This window comes from Danio aesculapii, chromosome 25 (assembly GCF_903798145.1).
Source record: "Danio aesculapii chromosome 25, fDanAes4.1, whole genome shotgun sequence".
In the NCBI taxonomy this organism is placed as follows: Eukaryota; Metazoa; Chordata; class Actinopteri; order Cypriniformes; family Danionidae; genus Danio; species Danio aesculapii.
Genome location: NC_079459.1, coordinates 23,209,552 through 23,229,796, shown reverse-complemented (window position 1 = coordinate 23,229,796; position 20,245 = coordinate 23,209,552). Strand labels below are relative to the sequence as shown.

At 32.6% G+C, this 20,245-nt stretch overlaps 1 protein-coding gene across 1 annotated transcript in view; it reads left to right on the top strand.

Annotated features, from left to right (window-relative positions):
* shank2b (SH3 and multiple ankyrin repeat domains 2b) overlaps positions 1-20,245 on the top strand; it is a 219,762-nt gene that overhangs the window by 59,922 nt on the left and 139,595 nt on the right. The window contains exons 9-10 of the mRNA XM_056451437.1: positions 2,795-2,872; positions 13,413-13,479. Coding sequence (XP_056307412.1) covers positions 2,795-2,872; positions 13,413-13,479 — 145 coding nt within the window. The remainder of the gene's footprint in view (positions 1-2,794; positions 2,873-13,412; positions 13,480-20,245) is intronic.

Genomic DNA, 20,245 nt, shown 5'->3' with positions numbered 1-20,245 from the left:
AGACTAGTTTTATGTTGTTGTTTTTTTTGTTTTTTTTTTTCTGGTGTAGTCTTGAATATAAGATCTGTGAGGTGAGGAATATGTGTGGAGTTGAATATTTTGAGGTGTTTTAACAGGTAATTTTATAGCAACCACATATTGTGACATTAAATTGAAGGAAATATTCACATTTCTCATATTCTCTAAAAACAATGACAACTTTTTCAATAAAACTGATTATAGTTAACTAAAATGTAAAAATATACCATTAAGAATCACTTGCATTATCTCTGAATCTACAGAGTTGTTGAAAATAAAATAAATGTTAATCTTGTTTCTTATATTTAGTTGCTAATTTCACATTTTTTATTAATTCAGTTTAACTTAGCTTCAAATGAAACTAATAAAAACTGAAATAAGTAAAAATGAAAATGACTAAATTGTCAAACTTTATATTATTAAATTTTTTCTGTAAGTGCCAATAAAATTTTTCTCATTTTCATATCAGCATAAGGGATCCCCCCTCCCTAATTTCTGTTCATCTGAAGCTGTTTCATTGTGAATAAACAGTTGAAGCAGTCAGTAATATTAGTATTATTTAAAAAGGAGACAATAATTAGCATACATTACAAAAAGCTGCAAATAAATTAAATAGTTTAGCCTATTAAAATGAACAGCTATTATAAAGAAATTTAATGAAGTTATCAAATTTCATTAATATGTATTATTAACTGTATAATTTAAACATTCTGAATAAAGTGTAGCGAATGAATTTTTCAGTTATATTTTTCACCTGATTACATTAAATAGCAACAGTGTCATTCTAAAAATGCACAGATATATAATGAAAACATTTGACTGCTTTCCTACCTTTTTAAGCTAATTTAAGACAAAATGTGTTGTGTTTAAAAGAAAATCCATCAAGATTGACAGTTTAGATATTATTATTATTATTATTATTATTATTATTATTATTATTATTATTATTATTATTATTATTATTATTATTATTATTATTATGTCTATATGTCTGTTCAAACACGCACCCAAAACCAAAAGTGTCCACTTTCGCTCCGCTTCAAACCGCGTGTACATAATCCATTTGGAAAGCAATGTCTATTTATCAATATGGAGTGCGTCTGACAGTCTCGCACCGCTACATGAACTGACTGTTTTGAGGATTGTATAGGAGGGGCAACGCTGTCTGTAATGGAAAGGAAGGGAATCCTGCCATTTTTATATTAATTTCAAAGGCTTTTCATGCCTAAATATAATGAAAGCACAGAACAGATTCACATTTAAATGCAAAGGGCATCCCCTGGTGGTTCGGCAGTATGGGTTGCGCATAGGGAGGATCGGTTCTTTGATTTTTATTGCCACTCTTCATAGAAAGATTAAAAATAAGAAAGAAATACGGGAAAATTCCTTCACGGGATAATAGCGGGATAGAATTGCAAAATACAAGAGAATCCAGAGGAAATGAGAGGGTTGACAGGTATGGTCATTTTGTATGTAGAAAAAAAACCTGCACAGAATTAAAAATACCAAAATTTCACAATTGCACCAGAAAAGTACTTAAATAGTATAAAACAAAACAAAAAAAAATCTTAAAATAAATTTACAAAACTAGATTTAATATTTTGCAATTTTTCTGAATATTAAAAAGATATATATTTATATTATTTTTAATAAACCTTTATTAAACTAAATAATAAAAACTACTGATTATCCAGTAACACTTTATAATGAGGTTCATGTTTTATTAAGAATTTACTAAGATGAATGAACAATACATCTATTACAGAATTAATTCATATTTGTTAACATTAGTTAATGAAAATAAAGTCAATCGTCAACTGTTAATGAGCACACATTTAGAAATTAATATTGCATTATTAAATATTAAGATATGATTAATCAATACTGTACAAGTAGTGTTCATTCTTAGTTCATCTTAGTAAATACATCAATGAATGAAACCTTATTGTAAAATGTGACTGCTTATCATATACCATTCCATCCTCATTTTCCTTTACAATCCAATTAAATGTGCAGTTATAAACCCGTAAACATATCTCACACACCATCTTACAGTACAACTAGAATAATAACATTTATTTTTAACCGAAAGAAATGACCCTGCCGAAGACAAATGTCAAGTATTGATTCATGGAGGCTCTTCTTAAGTTCACATATGATACGGTGAGGATCATATCTGAAGCGCTGTCCTATAATGATCATCCCTGGGCTGAACTGTTATTAAACCGGCCCTCAATTGCGATTTTAAACCCCAACCGCGCCGTCACCATATCAACCTGCAAGCGGTGCCAAAAACAGGCCAGGGATATTTTAATGCACAGGCAACAGAAACAGCATCCTCACATGTGATTATGCCTCATATACAAGGACTGGCAGCAGCTGTGAAACTAGTATTAGAAGGAAGGTAGGAGGAAAAGGCAATGGAGGTGTGTGTATGTGTGTGTTATTGTGTGTGTGTGTGTTGGTTTAGTGGTGAGGCTTTCCGTGGGTGGGCTGTTGAATCCAGCTGGATATAGTGGGCTGGAGAGGCTCGCTCTTTCTCTGTCTTTCTGCTTTTAGTTCGCACATACACATTCACACATGCACATACTGTAGGCATCACTGCAGAGACCCTTCTTTTATGCATTCGGATTTAATCTCCAAGTCACTTTTGGACTCTGGGTAGGATGGGATATCGTCAATGGGGTTTTTTTTGGTGGAGAAATTAAAACAGCAGCATTTTGTTGATGATTTTGGTAGAGTTGGATGATGTTAATCTTGTGCTTTTCTTCTGAAGGAAAAGTGTGCCAGGGTGCTTTTGGTTCGCGGTGCGAGTAAAGACGTGAAGAACTATCGAGGACAAACGCCTTTTCAGGTACACGCTACATCTTATTTCTTGTGATTTTAATTTGAAGTTTGTTGTTCTTGCCAGAAGTTCTTACATCAAATTGAATAGGAATGGCTGGTATTATGTAAGACTGAACACTATCTGATGTCTATTATCATTATTTTATTATTTTTAATATCATTACGAGAGGGGAAATCAAGAAACCAGGTCTTGTAGTTCTTGTTCCCCCATCTCAGAGCAAATTTTTGGTTCCGTGTTTGTTTACTTGAAGATCCGTTCTCAAATGTCAGATTGTGACATTCAATAGCTTGGCTGACAGGAATGGACATGATCCAAGTCCGTGGCCGAGGGCTGATGACTGTGTTGCATTCACCGTTGAGCGGCCTTCGATAATGGATGTGACTGCAATGTTGAAACCAAGTAAAAAAAAACTCTAAAAATGATGTTCGCTTTAGTGTTGTATTATTAGAACAATGTAAAAAACATCATTTTGTGCCAGTAGGTTTCTTTGCCAGTTTTCATTAGTGTGAAATAAACACTGAAGCCATTTTAGTGTCAGTGAATATCAATAGAAATATCATTGAAATCAAAGTCATTTTTGCAGCTGTCAACATGTATTATTAGAAATAAGTCTAAAATTATTAGCAAAAGTCTAAAAATTCTTGGTATTATATACTTTAAATAGTTCAAATGGAAGTCATTTTAGCCTCAACAGTTGTTAATGCATATTACAACTTATATTATATATAATAACATATCATATATATTGCATAATTAGAGCATGTTGTCAGAAATATAGCCATTTCCACTGTATACTAATAGCCACACCCTATACTCACACATTTGGAGCTGCCACTATGTTTCCATCCAAAGAGGCGAATTAGATGTGTGCAAACCTGAAACATCGCATAAAACGCTTGCAAATAAAGCACCGTTTCCATCCAATGAGTCAGTAGCTACGCTTCCATTCACCTATTTTTATGCAATTTTGGAATGTCGCATAAAAAAAAAACACTGGATGGAAACACTAAGATGCGCATGAATATTGAAAATACACATAAAAAAAATTGCGCACAACTTAGTAGGATAAACGATAAGAAAAACTACGATTTAATCACATTTACCGGATATATTCCATCAAGAGCATCAAAAGAGTCATGTGATTTTGCTTCAACAGATCATGTGATAACAAAAATGGCAGAAAGTGACAGGTATGTTTGCGTGGACGATAAGGTCCAAACATTTTTAGTAAACATCAGTGGAACACGCAAATCTTCCAAGAAGTGCGAGCGAAGATTATTCTAAAATGATATGACAAACTGCGGACTATTTTGCTTAACATTGCGTTTCGTCTACGTGTTCTAACAATCAAGTAAGTTATTATATTTGGTCCTCTCCTAATGCAGCATTTTTATTATTATTATTTTTTTATATATTTGGTGCCAGTTTATCAGGAAGTGACAATTTTGTTCTCTTGAACTTGTTGGATGAAAACGGTGCCTTATTTCGTAACTGTTTTATGCGATATTTCAGTTTTGCACATAAATGTAATTTGCTTCTTTCAATGGAAACACGGCTAAAGAGCTTCCCGATAAACTGGTGCCAAACATCAACAGGGAATATGGAATTTGCTGTTATAGAAGCCTAAGTGGGCCTTTTTTCCTTGTGTATCAAATTACTATGATGAAAGCCGAAACACATTGAATGACCATGCGGTGACTTATGAAGGCGTGAGATGCTCTTTGGGAGCACAGAAGCTCAGGACAGTTCTGGAAGGTTTTAATATTAAACGACTTTGATGACGGACTATGGATAAAGGATTTTAGAATGACTAAAACAACATTTCAGATGTTTTACAATGTGTTCGGGTTGCTGGTTTGTCCATTAATGCCGTCCCATTGCACCCATTTTTACAAACAAAATCACATTATATTTTTATGCTCATGGTGGAATTTATTAAAAGTGTTTACTTTGTTGTTTATGTGCATTTTCTCTTATTGTATAAAAAACGTTAATCTACCCAATTGTGCACATATATTTTCATGTGCATTTTCTAAATTTATGCACATCTTGCTGTTTCCATTAAAAGTTTTTTTTTAAGTGATATTCCAAAATGCACATAAAATGGGTGGATTAAAACCATCAACTAGTAAGCAAGTAATTAATGTACATTTATAAATCGCATTTATCGTGTATGGCAATACACCCAAAGTGCTTTTACAATCATGAGAAGCTCTCTCTACACCTCCACCTGTACACACACCAGCTATAGTTGGAGCGGAGAGATGGAGATAGAGCGAATTTTAGTGAATGTGGATGGTTGGGAGGCCATGATGGAAGAAATTTGGCAAGGACACCAGGGTTACACCCCTGCTTTTTACAAGAAGTGCCATGGGATTTTTAATGACCACAGAGTGTCATGACCTCGATTTAACGCCTCCTTGGAAAGACGGGAATGCTGACACAATGTTTAGACTTTTCATGGAAATAGAACTGCAAACAGCTTGCTTAAACTATACTATTTCATCCATATGATTGATTTTACATGGAAATATATCCCAATAATAACATTTTAAGATCCAATCTTTTAAGCACCCACCTTTGATTACATCCTGAGTTCAGTTGCTATTAAAACGACATAATCCTAACCCATAATCTCCACCCATCATATCATAACCATAATGAGGTGCATTTTTTTAAACCTTCGAAGCTCATGCTCATAGCAAAATATCACGCAGTAAACCCTTTGACAGCAAACACGCCGACATCAATACTGTCCCTGACCACCCACATAATGAAAGCTTAAAGGAGAAAACTCGCTGTTAATTTGCTTACCCTCAGGTGACTTTTTTTCTCCAGTAGAACATTAGAAAGCTCATACACTGAGAAACCAGCATTCCCTTGATCCTTTGACATTTAAGAGGCCATTGTACTATAAAAACATCCTGTAAGTCTCAGAACTCTCAACTCTTTCTTGTAATATGTATGAATACAATCTGGCAAAAAGGCAGCTCATGAAATTATTGCGTAATGTTGTGTATTAACCCCACCTTTGCAGAAAAGATCAACGCCCTTATTTTTAGCACCACTCACCAATTTGTGCTCTAGTATGTAAATATAATCCCCCTTCACAAAGAAACTAGCTTGATTGTGTTCATTCACACTGCAGTGATTTTCCGGAATCTGTGCGTGTTTACAAAGATCCCATAAACACATGGGACATTGGGATGTGATGTATTATTTATGCTTCAAAACTGCATGACTTAATAAAATAGGAAGAAGGAGAAGAAGTAAAAGCAGAAGTGTATGATTTCTTTATCTGCTAGAGCAGTGGCTGTCAATCCTGGTCCTCACGACCCACTGCTCTGCACATTTTGCATGTCTCTTTTGTTTAACACACCAGATTTAGATAACCAGCTCATTAGAAGACAGCACTATGAAGGAACTGTTTTCTGATTGACATGTTCCCTACTTAGTGTTTACTTCTCTCTACCTTTGCTTTGTTAAAATTGGAAAATGGCAGAATATCCTGTGATGTCCTCTTCGCAGAACACTTATAGTATAGTCAAATTGAACAAACCTCTGAAGGGGTACGGGAAAAATACAAAATGTCGTGAGGGACCAGGATTGACAACTACAACAGAACAGAGGTGCCAAATGTAAAACCATAGCTCTATCTTTTTTTTTATTTGTTCATGCACAACAGAATTGCGTACAGTTCCACTGAGCTATTAAGCAATCACTGCTTTCATGAGGGATACTGATGAGTAGGCCCACAAGGAATCTGCATGTGCAGAATTCTGCAGATTTTTAGCCCATCATTGAGTCTATTTATTTACTTATGTAAATGTGTTTAAATGTATGTTTATTCAGTTTTTAAATTAATTTTAGTAATATTACTGACTAATATGAAAATGTTCATGTAATTTATTTACAATAGAGTTTATAAAGTAATATTTTCTGTCTTTCCGTCTAGTAGATATAATATATGAGAGAGCTTTGTTTATCAAATAATTGGGTCTAATTGGATTTGCATCGTAAACATTAAATTAAAGTTAAAAAAGTATTATTTTTATTACATATATTATGTTTTTAGTTATGATACTCCCACAATCATTCCGCAGTAACCTGCAAATTTCTCTGCAGAAATTGCAAAAAATGTCTGCAAATTCTATCTAGCCCTACTGATGAGCTCCCTTGACTCAGTTTGTGGACATTTAATTATTATTATTTTTCTTTTGACGTGCACATTCTTGGCCAGATAATCACCTTTTGTTTAAACAGTGCTAATTCCTGCACTCAGTACTAGGTACTAATCAATTTTCAGTGTATTGAGAGGCAATTATAAAGTTGCTCCAAATACAATAATACACTGTTTAGTCTACAAACTCAATGGTACACACGTTGAGGGCTAAAAAACCTATAGAGGCAAAACAGAATTTATATATGCAGCTTCTGGCAATACATCACTGTCTTATGAGTTGAGAAAAATGGTCTGTGTAAGAAATAAAGTATTATTTACAACATTATTTCCTTAAATTTAAAGCCTCTGCAAACCTCTCTTGAGTGATCACAACTTCCTAATATATTATCAATAGGGGCAGACAGAATCTGCAGACATTTTTTGCTATTTCTGCGAAAAATTTTGTAAAAAATCTGTGAATTTATGTGGAATTATTTGGGAAATATTGTAACTAAAAACTTAAAATATGAAATAAAAAATAATACATTTTTGTACTTTTATTTATGGTTACAATGCAAATCCATCTAGATCCACTTATTTGGTAAACTAAGCAAGTCTATCATAATATATCTATTAAAAGACTTATAAATAAATCACATGAACATTTTCATATTAGTCAATAATATTACTGACATTAATTTAAAAACTGAATAAATATAAATTTACACACATTTACACAAGTAAATAAATAGACTCAATGATGGGCCAACAACCTGAGGAAATCTGCAGATTTATACACGTGCAGATTCCGTGTGGGCCTAATTATTACACATACATGCACGTACGCACACACACCAAATATAGACAAGAGGTCCTATCCAGTCTGCTTTTGACCACATCATCAACTCATAGTACAGGTGGTTGGTTGATGTCACCTCAGCAGCCAATGAGCTTGCCCCTGCAACACAATTTCAGAGACCCTCAACATTTTCAAACTACATTTTGCTTTTACTTTTAAAGTACACAGCTGTTGATTTGCATCTTTTAAATGACCTAAGGCAGGGGTCTTAAACTGCCGGCCCGCGGGCCATTTGAGGCCCTCCCTCTTCCGCCTGCAACTGACGTCAAAATATAACGAGATTCGGCCCACCAAACGCTTACACGTTATGCTGGTGGCGTAAATATGATCATTTTGCTAATATTTGATTCAAATGGTCTCAATTAATAGATTTTCCTCTTATGCGTATTAGGAATTGTATAAAAATGTGCATAAGTAAAGTTTTACTGCTGGCTGAATTGAACATGTTAAAGTAAATGGGAATGTATACATACTTTCCCCCTCTTTGTTGTAGTTTTACAAAAAAAAAAAAAAAGATTTTGAGAAGAACACTTGCCAGTAAAGTCACCAAAGTTACCCAATCTGCTTTCTGCTGTCTAATGCTATCTGTTAAACTTTTGGTTAAGCAACAATTGATTGGGACATAATAATAATAATTATTATTATACCTAATATTAAATTGTAGTATCTTCATAGCAATTTAAACTACCCCTTCAATGTGTACAACAAGAAACAAAATAAAGAGCTTTGGCTGTATATACTCTGCGGAAGAATGAGGGCATTAGTTACATCGGGTTTTCACTTTTTTCTTGTGCTTGAATGTTAAAACGGCCCTTCGAATTGTCAGTCACTGATATGACCCAAATACCGCCAAATTTTGCCAAAAGAATTTGAGACCCCTGGCCTAAGGTCACCAAAGGCTACATTTTTTTTAATATTTAACTTATTTCTATAATATTCAGCTTTAAAAAGTCAGCTACAGCACGTCTTGGATGGTCTACAAGTAATTTACATTTACATTTAGTCATTTAGCAGACGCTTTTATCCAAAGCGACTTACAAATGAGGACAAGGAAGCAATTCACACAACTATAAGAGCAGCAGTGAACAAGTGCTATAGACAAGTTTCAGGTGTGTAATAACAACAAATAATTTTTTGTGAACAATTAATTTTATTATTGCAATTTTTGTTTAGTACAAGGAAAATGCAACATGGGATGATAAATTGTAAACATCCCTCAAACTCCCCATCTCCAAAAAAGTAAATGTGTTATATAATGACAAAATAAATCAATGAAAAATAAATGCAGAAGTAGTGATAAACCTAAGAATGAGAAGTAAAATAATATTAAATAATTCATAAGATACATAAAAAGATGTACAGATAAGCAGATAAAATGTCCATTAGAAGGAAGCAACAATATATAATATTTGACAGTATCAAACATTATAAGAAATTATCTTCTAAATGCAATGTACTTGGATGAAATAGCTTTTTGTTGCATATTACAGTTACATTTCAATTCATAGTTTGATCTCATAACACATAGCCCTGTTCATCCAACCTTTTTACAGTGTAGCATTCAGCATCTTCTTTACATTATGATTAAACAATAAACCTTTTTCTGTCTTCAAACCAGTATCAAGATCATATTAAAACACTCAGTTCGATGCATTCCTTTACAGTACATTTCTGAAACCGCATTGTTGTTTGTGTCTCAAGGAAAAACGGTGTCTTTTATTAGCACATTAGATGGCACATATCGCAACAGCAATCCAATGGCAAGCCTCCAAAAGTGTTAAAATAGAGCTGAGATCATTAGTTTTGCAGTCAGCTCAACATTTTGCTTCTGCGTTTAGTGTTCATGACTGGCCTCATTGTGCTGGTTGATCGGTTTACAACCTCTAAAGCTTTGAACTGACCCTGCTTCTCTCCAAACCTGATGTAGGAGTGAAGTGTTTATGTAATGTACATATCAGCGCTCTCCTGATGCGTTGTTTAATGCGCTGTATTATTCATCTCATGCCGCTGAAATCATATTTCACGCCTCGGCGATCGCTCGATTACAACTCATTTAAGTGGCTCATGAAACTTCAGGCCGAAGCGCTGCTGATCTGCCTGGTTAAACTGAACTTCTCCTCAGCCAAATGGAAAGCATGCTGAGGAAATTGTGTTACTGTTTCACTTTTGGCTGCAAGAATGATGGTACGGGGTCAACTGCAGAACGTAAAATGTCAGGGATTTTATTCAGCAATGTGGGCTTTGAATGACACATCAGGCAAAACTGCTTGTGTGAATCGTAGTTAACAGCTGAGTAAACTCCTTTGACCTATTTGTATTAAAATTATAGGGCTGTTGTTTTGTCTGTTAACTTGCTGTCCTGTTTTTTTTTTTCTTGTTTTCCGGATAATGCATTTAAATCAGGCATCATCAAAGTTCTTTTTGACACATAGAATCTCTTTGAAAACTTAAGAAATGTTCAAGCTAAACCTATTATATATGAAATTTGTAGTTAATAAGTGAATGTTAAAAACGTACAAATGTTATCTTGTTTTTAGTATGGTGTTATTACTTTAATTTTTATTAATTCGATTTTTTTGTATCAAAATGATAGGCCTGTTGTTTTGCCTGTTAACTTGCTTTGCTGTTTTTTTTTTATTATTCACATAATGCAGTTAAATCAGGCATTTTGTTTCACATCAGAGTTCTTTTTGACACATAGAATTTCTTTGAAAACTTAAGAATTTTCCAAGCTAAACCTATTATAAATGAAATTTGTATGTTACAAATGTATGTACAAATGTTATCTTGTTTTTAGTATGGCTTTATTGCGTTAATTTAATTTTTATTAATAATTTTTTTGTTTCAAAATTATAGGCCCTTTGTTTTGTCTGTTTTGTCAACTCAACTCAATTTCATAGAATGTTAACTTGTTTTTATTGTTATTGCTTTTTGTTATTACTTTAATCTAATTTTATTAATGAGATTTTTTTTCACATAGAATCTCTTTGAAAACTTACAAATTTTCCAAGCTAAACCTATTATATATGAAATTTGTAGTTATTAAGTGAATGTTATAAACATACATATGTTATTGCGTTAATATAATTTTTTATTAATAAGAAAGAGTTAATAAGAATTAAGAAGAAATTCTTTGAAACTTTCAAGTTATGCAAATTAAAAAAACTTTAGATATTTAGAAATATTTTGTCAATATTGATGAGAAATTCTGTTTGAATATATAATTGTTTGAAATTTATAAAAACCTTTAATGTAAGAATTACTGGATTTAATTAAATTCCTATTCATTCTAACGACATTTATTTTTAACAAATCAACATACTAATAACATATATTTTACTCTGAAAAATTTTCCAAAGTTAATAAATTCATGCTGCTTGCATAAACTCACTTTCTTATGAACTAATGCCTTTCTATACTTCTATACAAGATATGTTTTTGACACTATTAAAAAATCATAGATAATTTCACAAATCTTTTTTTGAAATGACCAAAAGTTTACACCAAAATGAAGTTAATAATAATAAACAATTATGCTTATTTTGTCAATGCAAAGTTTTGTTCAGTTTTTAATAACTTTGTATTAATTTTTGTATGTTGAATGCATTATAACCCTAGCATTATTTATTAGCTCTGTAATTCATTAGTGAAGGAATGTGCAAATCTTAGCAGCTAATTTAGTGTGTTTTTATAGTTTTTTATGCATGCACTACAAGCATAACGTGTTCCTGTTCTTTTGTGAACCATTTAAACTCCAGTTCTGTTCTCACAACCAGACTTTGGTGACCAGACTGATGCGTAAATTATAGATCTTATAATAGACTGTGTAACTAACTTTTTAAAGGGTGGTAAAATTAAAGCCATTAAATTGAAAATGAACTCTGCTGAATGGGACTGAATGGGAAGTCTTTCTATTGAAGGGGCTTTTTTTCTTTCTTTTTCATAGATGTGAAGGCTTTTCATGTGAAGGTTTCATTAAGCTTTGCAGGGAATATTTCACCAAAAAATGTCATTTGTATTATTAATTCGCCTTTCTGTGGTCAATATTTGATGGTATTGTTAAAAAATAATTAATAAAAAAAAATAGGACACAGATTTTTAGAGTAGGGTTGGAGTAATAATTTATTTTATTTTATAATTAAAAAATAATAATTTAATGCTTTTATTTCAGTAAGGAGGCAATAAATTGACAATAAAGTCCTTACATTACATTTCAAATGATTTTTGTTTAACAAAAAGCCTGTCAATTGGTCTTTCTATTCATAAAAAAATCCTGGGGAAAAAAATATTAAGCAGCACAGCTGGTTTCAACATTTCAAAAAGTAAATCAGTAGATGCAAAAACATTTCTGAAAGGTCATGTGACACTTGAAATGGTAATAATGGTGCTGAACATTATGCTTTACGTCACAGAAATAAAATACACATTCAAATATTTTAAAATAGAAAAGGGTCATTTAAATCAAGGTCTTTATTGCCAGGTGTATTTAGTGCAATGATTTTATTTTGCTTTCTCTTTGTGAGATAACAAGGAAAAAGAAAAAAAAAATTACAGAGACAAAATAAGTTGATCATTTTAGCAACAATTTTAGAATAAAAGAAAATATGTACCCTATTATTTGAAAGTTAGGGGTCAGATATTTGGGGTGGAGCCAATATTGAATTAAATTATATGTTTTATTTATTTTATTTATTTTTTTAAAAAATTAATGTCTTTATTTGGTATTAATGCATTCATTGTTCAAATTTATATATATATATATATATATATATATATATATATATATATATATATATATATATATATATATATATATACACACACACATATATTATAGCCATGTTATATTGTCTGTTAACTTGCTTTGCTGTTTTTTTGTTATCCACATGATGCATTTAAAACAGGCATTTTGTTTTGCATCAAAATTCTTTTTGACACATAGAATCTATTTGAAAACGTAAGAATTTTTCAAGCTAAACCTATTATATATGAGATTTGTAGTTATTAAGTGAATGTTATAAACATACAAATGTTATCTTGTTTTTAGTATGGCGTTATTCGGTTTATCTCATTTTTATGAATAAGAAATTATTTTGGTTTCAAACTTATAGGCCTGTTGTTTTGTCTTTTTGATATATATTCTTTGTAATATATTCATCAAAGAATCGTAAAAATGTGTTGTCAAAAAACGTATTGTTGGTAAAAGAGATGATTTAGAAATTGTTTCTGTTGTTGTTTAAAAAAATAATTAGCAGTTAACTGATAAAAGCATATAATATGCCTCTACAGTAGATGTTATCTAACAGTAGTCTTATTTCTGCATCAGTGGGTCAGACTCCAAGTATGCTGACTCACACTCTTTTTTTCAGAATTTGTTCTATCGCTAATTTGTTTTAGTTTTTTTATTTCATGCAGCCTTAACAATAAATAAATAAAATTAAGCACTTTGTATTGAAATACTGTATGAGATAAAGCCAGTGAATGAATCTAATATGTTGTGTACATATATGTGTGTTTTTTTCAAGGTGGCAATAATTGCTGGAAACTTTGAGCTTGCAGAGTTCATAAAGAACCACAAAGAAGCTGATATTGGTGAGTTGAATTACTACATTATCCTCGATTGTTTTTTAAACACCTTGTAACATTTTTCATAAATAACAGACATTTTTTCTTAGCTAGAGATATTTTGCCTGTTGTTTTGTTTCATATTGTTTTGTTCTATTTTCTTTTGTTTTGTTTGTATATTTAATTAGCTTAAATTAGATTAGCTACTCTTATTTTCCGTTTTTGTTTTGTTACACCAGGTTTTTATTTTTTGTGTAATTTCAGTTTGTTTTTGTTTCCTTTTATTTGTTTGTTTGTTTTCGGTTTCAGTTCATTTTTTTTTGTTTTGTTTTACCTTTTGGCTTTTTGTTTTGTTTGCTTGTTTCATTTATTTATTTATTATTTTTAATTTCATTTTGTTTTTGTTTTTGATATTGTAACCCAACTGATTTATACAATAGAGGAACGATTCAAAATAACTGCCAGTACAAAACACATCACTTCAGAAACCACTGGTTTATTTACGCTCTTGTTTCTGTAAGTTGCTTAGACGTTTACCATCGCGCATATCATTATAGAATAAAAGTGCTGATTGTTCAGGAACCAATGCCCAGTCTGACATGCTTCCTTTTCATGACCCAAGAATCAAAGCGTTTTACGATCTTAAAAAATATATGTAGTATAAATCCACCAGAATCCAGACGTAGAGTTCTGTCATAATGAAGATTATATTTGAAGCATATCAGTACAGTGCTGTCATGTACCATAAATGCTCTAATTGACTGTTACTGTCATGCAATTTATTGAGTTGTCATGTCATAGCATTTTACCTTTCAATTAGATAGTTAACTAATGTTAAAAACTTATAAGCACCTCTAAAGTCTCGATTATACTGAAAATGAACACGACCAAATAATTGAATTCGTTTAAAATGTCATCCCTCTTGAAAATGCCCAAGAGACTCTAATATTTATTAAGGTGTAAAGATACAATCCAATTATAAAAGCAGACAGCTGATTCTGCAGGTGCGAAAGTTGTGCTAAAGGCTAACAGAAACTCAAATGGGCTTCGTCTATTGTTGCCGGTGACACAACAGTCATCATCTCCAGCGGGCCCTGTAATTATGCAGGGTTATAATGCTGGGTCTCAGCAATTTGTGCCTCTGGGGCTCCTGAAGTGTTTTACTTTAACTTATAATTGTGCATCTTAACCTTTGGTGAACGAGCTACATTTGTTTACGCTTTCGGGGTTGTTGTTTTTTTTAAGATATGATATTATGCATATTAGCAGACCTGCTTTTCATATTGTAAATCTACTGAACAGCGTTGTAAATATGAATAGAGAAACACACACTTATACGCACATCAAATTGCTGTGTTTCACTGTTTCCTCAGAATATTAGTATTTTTAATTTTCTATGTATATTTTGTTAAGTGGCATTTTTTTATTAAGAGTACAAAACATACAGCATACAATAAACAGCATGCATAAACAGCTATCAGACATGACAATCAGAATAATTTTGGTTGTATTTAAATCCTATTTAGCTTAAATATACAGTTGAAGTCAGAATTATTAGCCCCCCTGAATTATAAGCCCTCCTGTTTATTTTTCCCCCAATTTTTGTTTAACGGAGAGAAGATTTTTAATCTTTTAATCTTAACACATTTCTAATCAGATTAGTTTTATTAACTCATTTCTAATAACTGATTTATTTTATAAACAGTAAATAATATTTGACTAGATATTTTTCAAGACACTTCTACACAGCTTTAAGTGACATTTAAAGGCTTAACTAGGTTAATTAGGTTAACTAGGCAGGTTGGGGTAATTAGGCAAGTTATTGTATAATGATTGTTTGTTCTGTAGACTATCGAAATAATATATAGCTTAAAGGGGCTAATAATATTGACCTTAAAATGGTTTTTAAAAAATTAAAAACTGCTTTTATCCATATTGTATAAAATATATATTATAAGACATACTGTAAACATTTCCTTGCTCTGTTAAAAAAAGATTTTTTTCAAAGAAATATTTAAAAGAGAAGAAAAAAATTCAATAATAATTCTGATTTTAATTGCATATACAGTATATATACAAATATACGCACAGTTGAAATCAGAATTATTAAACCCACTTTGAACTTATTTTCTTTTTAAAATATTTCCCAGTTGATGTTTAACAGTCTGACAATATTTATTTTCTTCTGGAAAAAGTCTTATTTGTTATTATTGTTGTTATTTCGGCTAGAATAAAAGCAGTTTTCAATATTTTTATTCTTTTTTAAAAATATTTTTAAAATGATGTTTAACTGACCATGAAATTTTCACAGTATAAGAAAGTCTTATTTGTTTCATTTCAGCTAGAATAAAAGCAGTTTAATTTTTTTAATCCATTTTAAGGTCAAAATTATTAGCCCCTTTAAGCTAAGGTTTTTTTCGTCTACAGAACAAACCATCGTTATACAATAACTTGCCCAATTACCCTAACCTGCCTAGTTAACCTAATTAAAGTAGTTAAGCCTTTAAATGTCACTTAAGCTGTATAGAAGTGTCCTGAAAAATATCTAGTCAAGTATTATTTACTGTCATCATGGCAAAAATAAAATAAATCAGTTATTAGAAATGAGTTATTGAAATTATTATGTTTAGAAATGTGTTGAAAATCTCTCCGTTAAACAGAAATTAGGGGGGAAAACAGGGGGGAAATAATAAATAGAAATAATTCAGGGGGTTTAATAATTCTGACTTCAACTCTATCCATCTGTCTGTCTGTGTGCGTGTGTGTGTGTGTGTGTGTGTGTGTGTGTGTGTGTGCGCGTGTGTGTGTGTGTGTGTGTGTGTGTGTGTGTGTGTGTGTGTGCGTGTGTGTGTGTGTGTGTGTGTGTGTGTGTGTGTGTGTGTGTGTGTGTGTGTAAAAATTCATATATTGCACCCTGCAAGTTCTTACTGTATATAGTAAAATAAAAAAGTGATGATTGCGCATCATCGTCAGAAGATTTTTGCCATAAACAGATGATAAATGAATCTTTTTACCTTGCGCGGCACTCTCTACTCCCACGGCTCTAACACGTGTAGCAGATGTCACTATTCATTTACCAAAAGTAAAATGCATCCGTATATTTTTCTGACACTCTCCGCCACACTCAGAGGAATCCAGTGATTGAACGCGCTCGTTTCAATTAACGGACCGCATAATCATCTGCCTCATTAAAGCGAGGGAAAGGCACAACAGATTTAATTAATCATTAGACATCATTAAACGAACGGATTCGGTTAAAATGAAGTCTGCTCCGGGTAAATAAGACTTTGAAGGACTCGGATGTGACCGTATATAATGCGGAGCGGAGATTACATGACATAAATAACTCATTTACATATTAATTATTCACAACAGGCATTTTTGCATGTACGTCTTCACAGTGCTTTCACATACAACATGTGACTCATTATGCTTTATATATCAGGATGTCTGTGATATTTGTTTGCCCCTAAAGGTGGTGCGCGCAGGCGTTGCGTTTTTGTCATTGCACCCTATGGATGGTTTCATATATTGAACTGCATGCATCTAGAAAGAGTGTTTCTCAGTGGAGCTGACCTACATAAACTACAGACCTTACAGGAGGAGGAGACTCGTGCATACACACACACATGCACACACACATACACTTGAATACACACACACACACACACACACACACACACACACACACTGTACAGACATTTCATGTTTTATGAGGACTTCCCCTGGGTGTAATGATTTGTATACTGTACAGACTGTATAATCTGTCATCTTACACTAACTGTACCCTAAACCCTGCACTTTGAAAACATTTAGCAGTTTTATATTTTCAAATTATTTAATTTTCAATGATTTATGAGCTGGTGTTTATGAGGACCAAAATGTGTCCCCACAAGGTCAAGATGTATTTGTATTAATCAACCCAGTCTCATTCTGATTACGTACCACGGTGTACTTTTCTGGAGAGCGCAAAATACGTCCCAGGAGCTACGCTTTTTTGCAGGTTTTTTTTCGTGAATCCACTGTGTATGCTTTTTCAGATCTCAAATTTCTTCAAGTGCCATTCACACCTGCTGTTCTCGCGTAAATCCACCAGAGGCAGCTGCTGACTGACTGAATGACTGACTGACTGACCAATCAACTGACCCAGCCTCCCCCTTCCCTAAACCCAACCAATAGTGTTTTCTTAAGCACTGATTGACACGCCCAGACCCTACCCTAAACCCAACCACAGTGTTTTAAAAAGAAATCCAGAAAAGGAAAAGCCCTCACCTAATTTTTAGCACATTTTCAGATTTGACCACATTCTCACGCTGTTATTTACTTGTATTTTTATTTTTGGCTTTTGTTTTTGTCTTACCTGCTTTCTGGAACTGTTCTTTATTGGACTTGAACTCCGTTGTCGTGATCAACTCCGTTCTGCGTCTCAAATCCGCAGACCTACATGTCGAGCTACCGGACAAACTGGTAACAGCGGAAGAGTTGTTTATACGGTGGTAGGCTGGTAAAAGGAACGGCATCGTAACGTACCATATCGTTTATTTTAAAGATGAAATGCAGCCATATGTATATAGGATATGGGGTGTGACTTGTCTGGTGGTCCTGGAAGTATCTATTGAAGATCAATTTGTCAGAAATATCCTCCTATTCATAGCAGTCAAGCGGGAAGTTTGTTTCTTTGCAGTTTTTGCGTCCAACTGACTTGCCATTATAAACTCACGTTGTGTATAAACTCACATTATAAACTCACTTGTGTATGAACATATGAGTCACTAGCGTATTACAATTGGACTTCTGTGCTCGATATGTAGAGTGTTTTTCAATAGCTGGGTAACATTCACTGGTTGGGTAATAGTCTTTTCAGAAGTTAAATGGCTATCGAATGTAACAGAGTTTTTTTTTTTTTTTTACATATATAATAATATATATCAACTGCCAACGTCAAACTCTGAACTTTAAAAAAAAAAAAAAAAAAAAAGTCACCACTTGGTAGAAACTGTGTGAACGGAATGATGATTAAATAACATTACGTTTGGTATCTCAATGTGATTAAATCACAAGCATATCTGGCCCAATTCATTCACGAGATCTTTTGTAGCGGAGTTCATTCATAAGTTGTCGAGAGGGCAGGACCGTCTCGAGTTCGGTGCTCATTGGATGGTGACACTTCTTTCAGCTATTGGCTCAATGGGGTGTCAATCAAAGATCGGCGGCCATTTTGTTGACCAAAATTACTAGCGCTTATGTGTAGAAGACTCCAGTGACTAGTTTGGATGATAACACAAAAGATGACATTAAAGATTTTTTGAGAGCTAAAGTGGCAGTGTGCCGATTTCTTTGGATCTTTTTCTACAAATTATAATATAGACAAAATTCCAGTTAAGTTATCTACCTACACAAACAAGTGTTCCTATCAAGGTCATTAATATATAAGCATAATTTTTTCCCACATTGGAATAATAGACAACTAATACAAATGCAATATTTTTACAACAAAATTAATTTGGTTAGTCAGTTTTATAATAAAGATGGCATACTTTTCTTACAATGAATTCCTTTTTCATTACAATAGCTTAATAACTCTGCAAGTTTTCAACAGTAAACACCAAGAGTAATAATAGAGCTTTTCGAACTCTTTTGCAAAAAGAAATAACTACTGTTCCTTATATACAATTTTATTGGATGTCTTTATTAAAGAGTGACTTGATTTGCTGAAAAAAAAGTGTGGCTGTTACCACAGAAATATCAGGTTAGAAACAAAATTAAAGAAATATCCCATAAACTTCTCCACAGATTTTATCCAGCAAAACATTATTTACAAAAATTGAAAAGTGTAATTGATGTCAATTGTATTTTTGTAATGAATACGAGGAGACGGTTTTACACTTATTTAGGCGTTGTACATACTCAGTCAAAAGGCAGAGGTGCAAAAAATTATTAACAATTTTCAGTGTTCAAAACCTCTTTCATCATTGTGAGAAATGTACATTTTGGCTTTACTGTCTATCCTTATCCAGAGGAAAATTGTTTTTATTTAATTTACTTATTGTTAACAAAATTGTACATTTATAAATGTAAATTTACTAATAAGCAACCAAATTTTAAGGTATTGATCACTGAAATATGCTTGTATATTACCAGCATCAGAGACTCTTTAATCAAGGAAGCCTACCCACTTAAAAAAATTGTGACCTCTATAATGTATTTATTTAATTATTTCATATGTATATTTTGTATATTTTTATTTTATTTATAATTACCCCCTGGCATGTATATTTTTTTTGTGTTGTAAAATGTTATTTGCTGTTCTTTAAATAAATAATAAAAACATTCAAAGCAGATGAACAAAATGAACTGGACCATGAACTAACTTTAACCTCAAGATTCAGAAACACACCCTATACGGACTGTTTTGAAGATATTTGCTTTAAAATTGAGTAATTAGTGGAAAACTGAAGTGCTTTAATAGAATCGTATTCAAACACAACAAGAATCATCTTTATTTTTTCCGGTGAGTTGGAGCTAAATTATGTTTCCAGACTTGAGGAAACCTTATGAGCATTAAGCAACCTGTCATTATGGGGCTCCTCGTTCTTTCGCATTGACCGATAGCAACTCGCCCGTATCTGACCCAGAATACAAAGGAAGGAGGGGGTTAGCACATCTTACGGACAACTACTAACTTAAAACTAATTCTGCTGGACGTTAAATAGTTATTTTTGCTAACGAATGGCTTGAGTTAGCAGATCTTATGCTGTTGGCTGCGCACCTTACTTTAAGCTAACATTGCAAA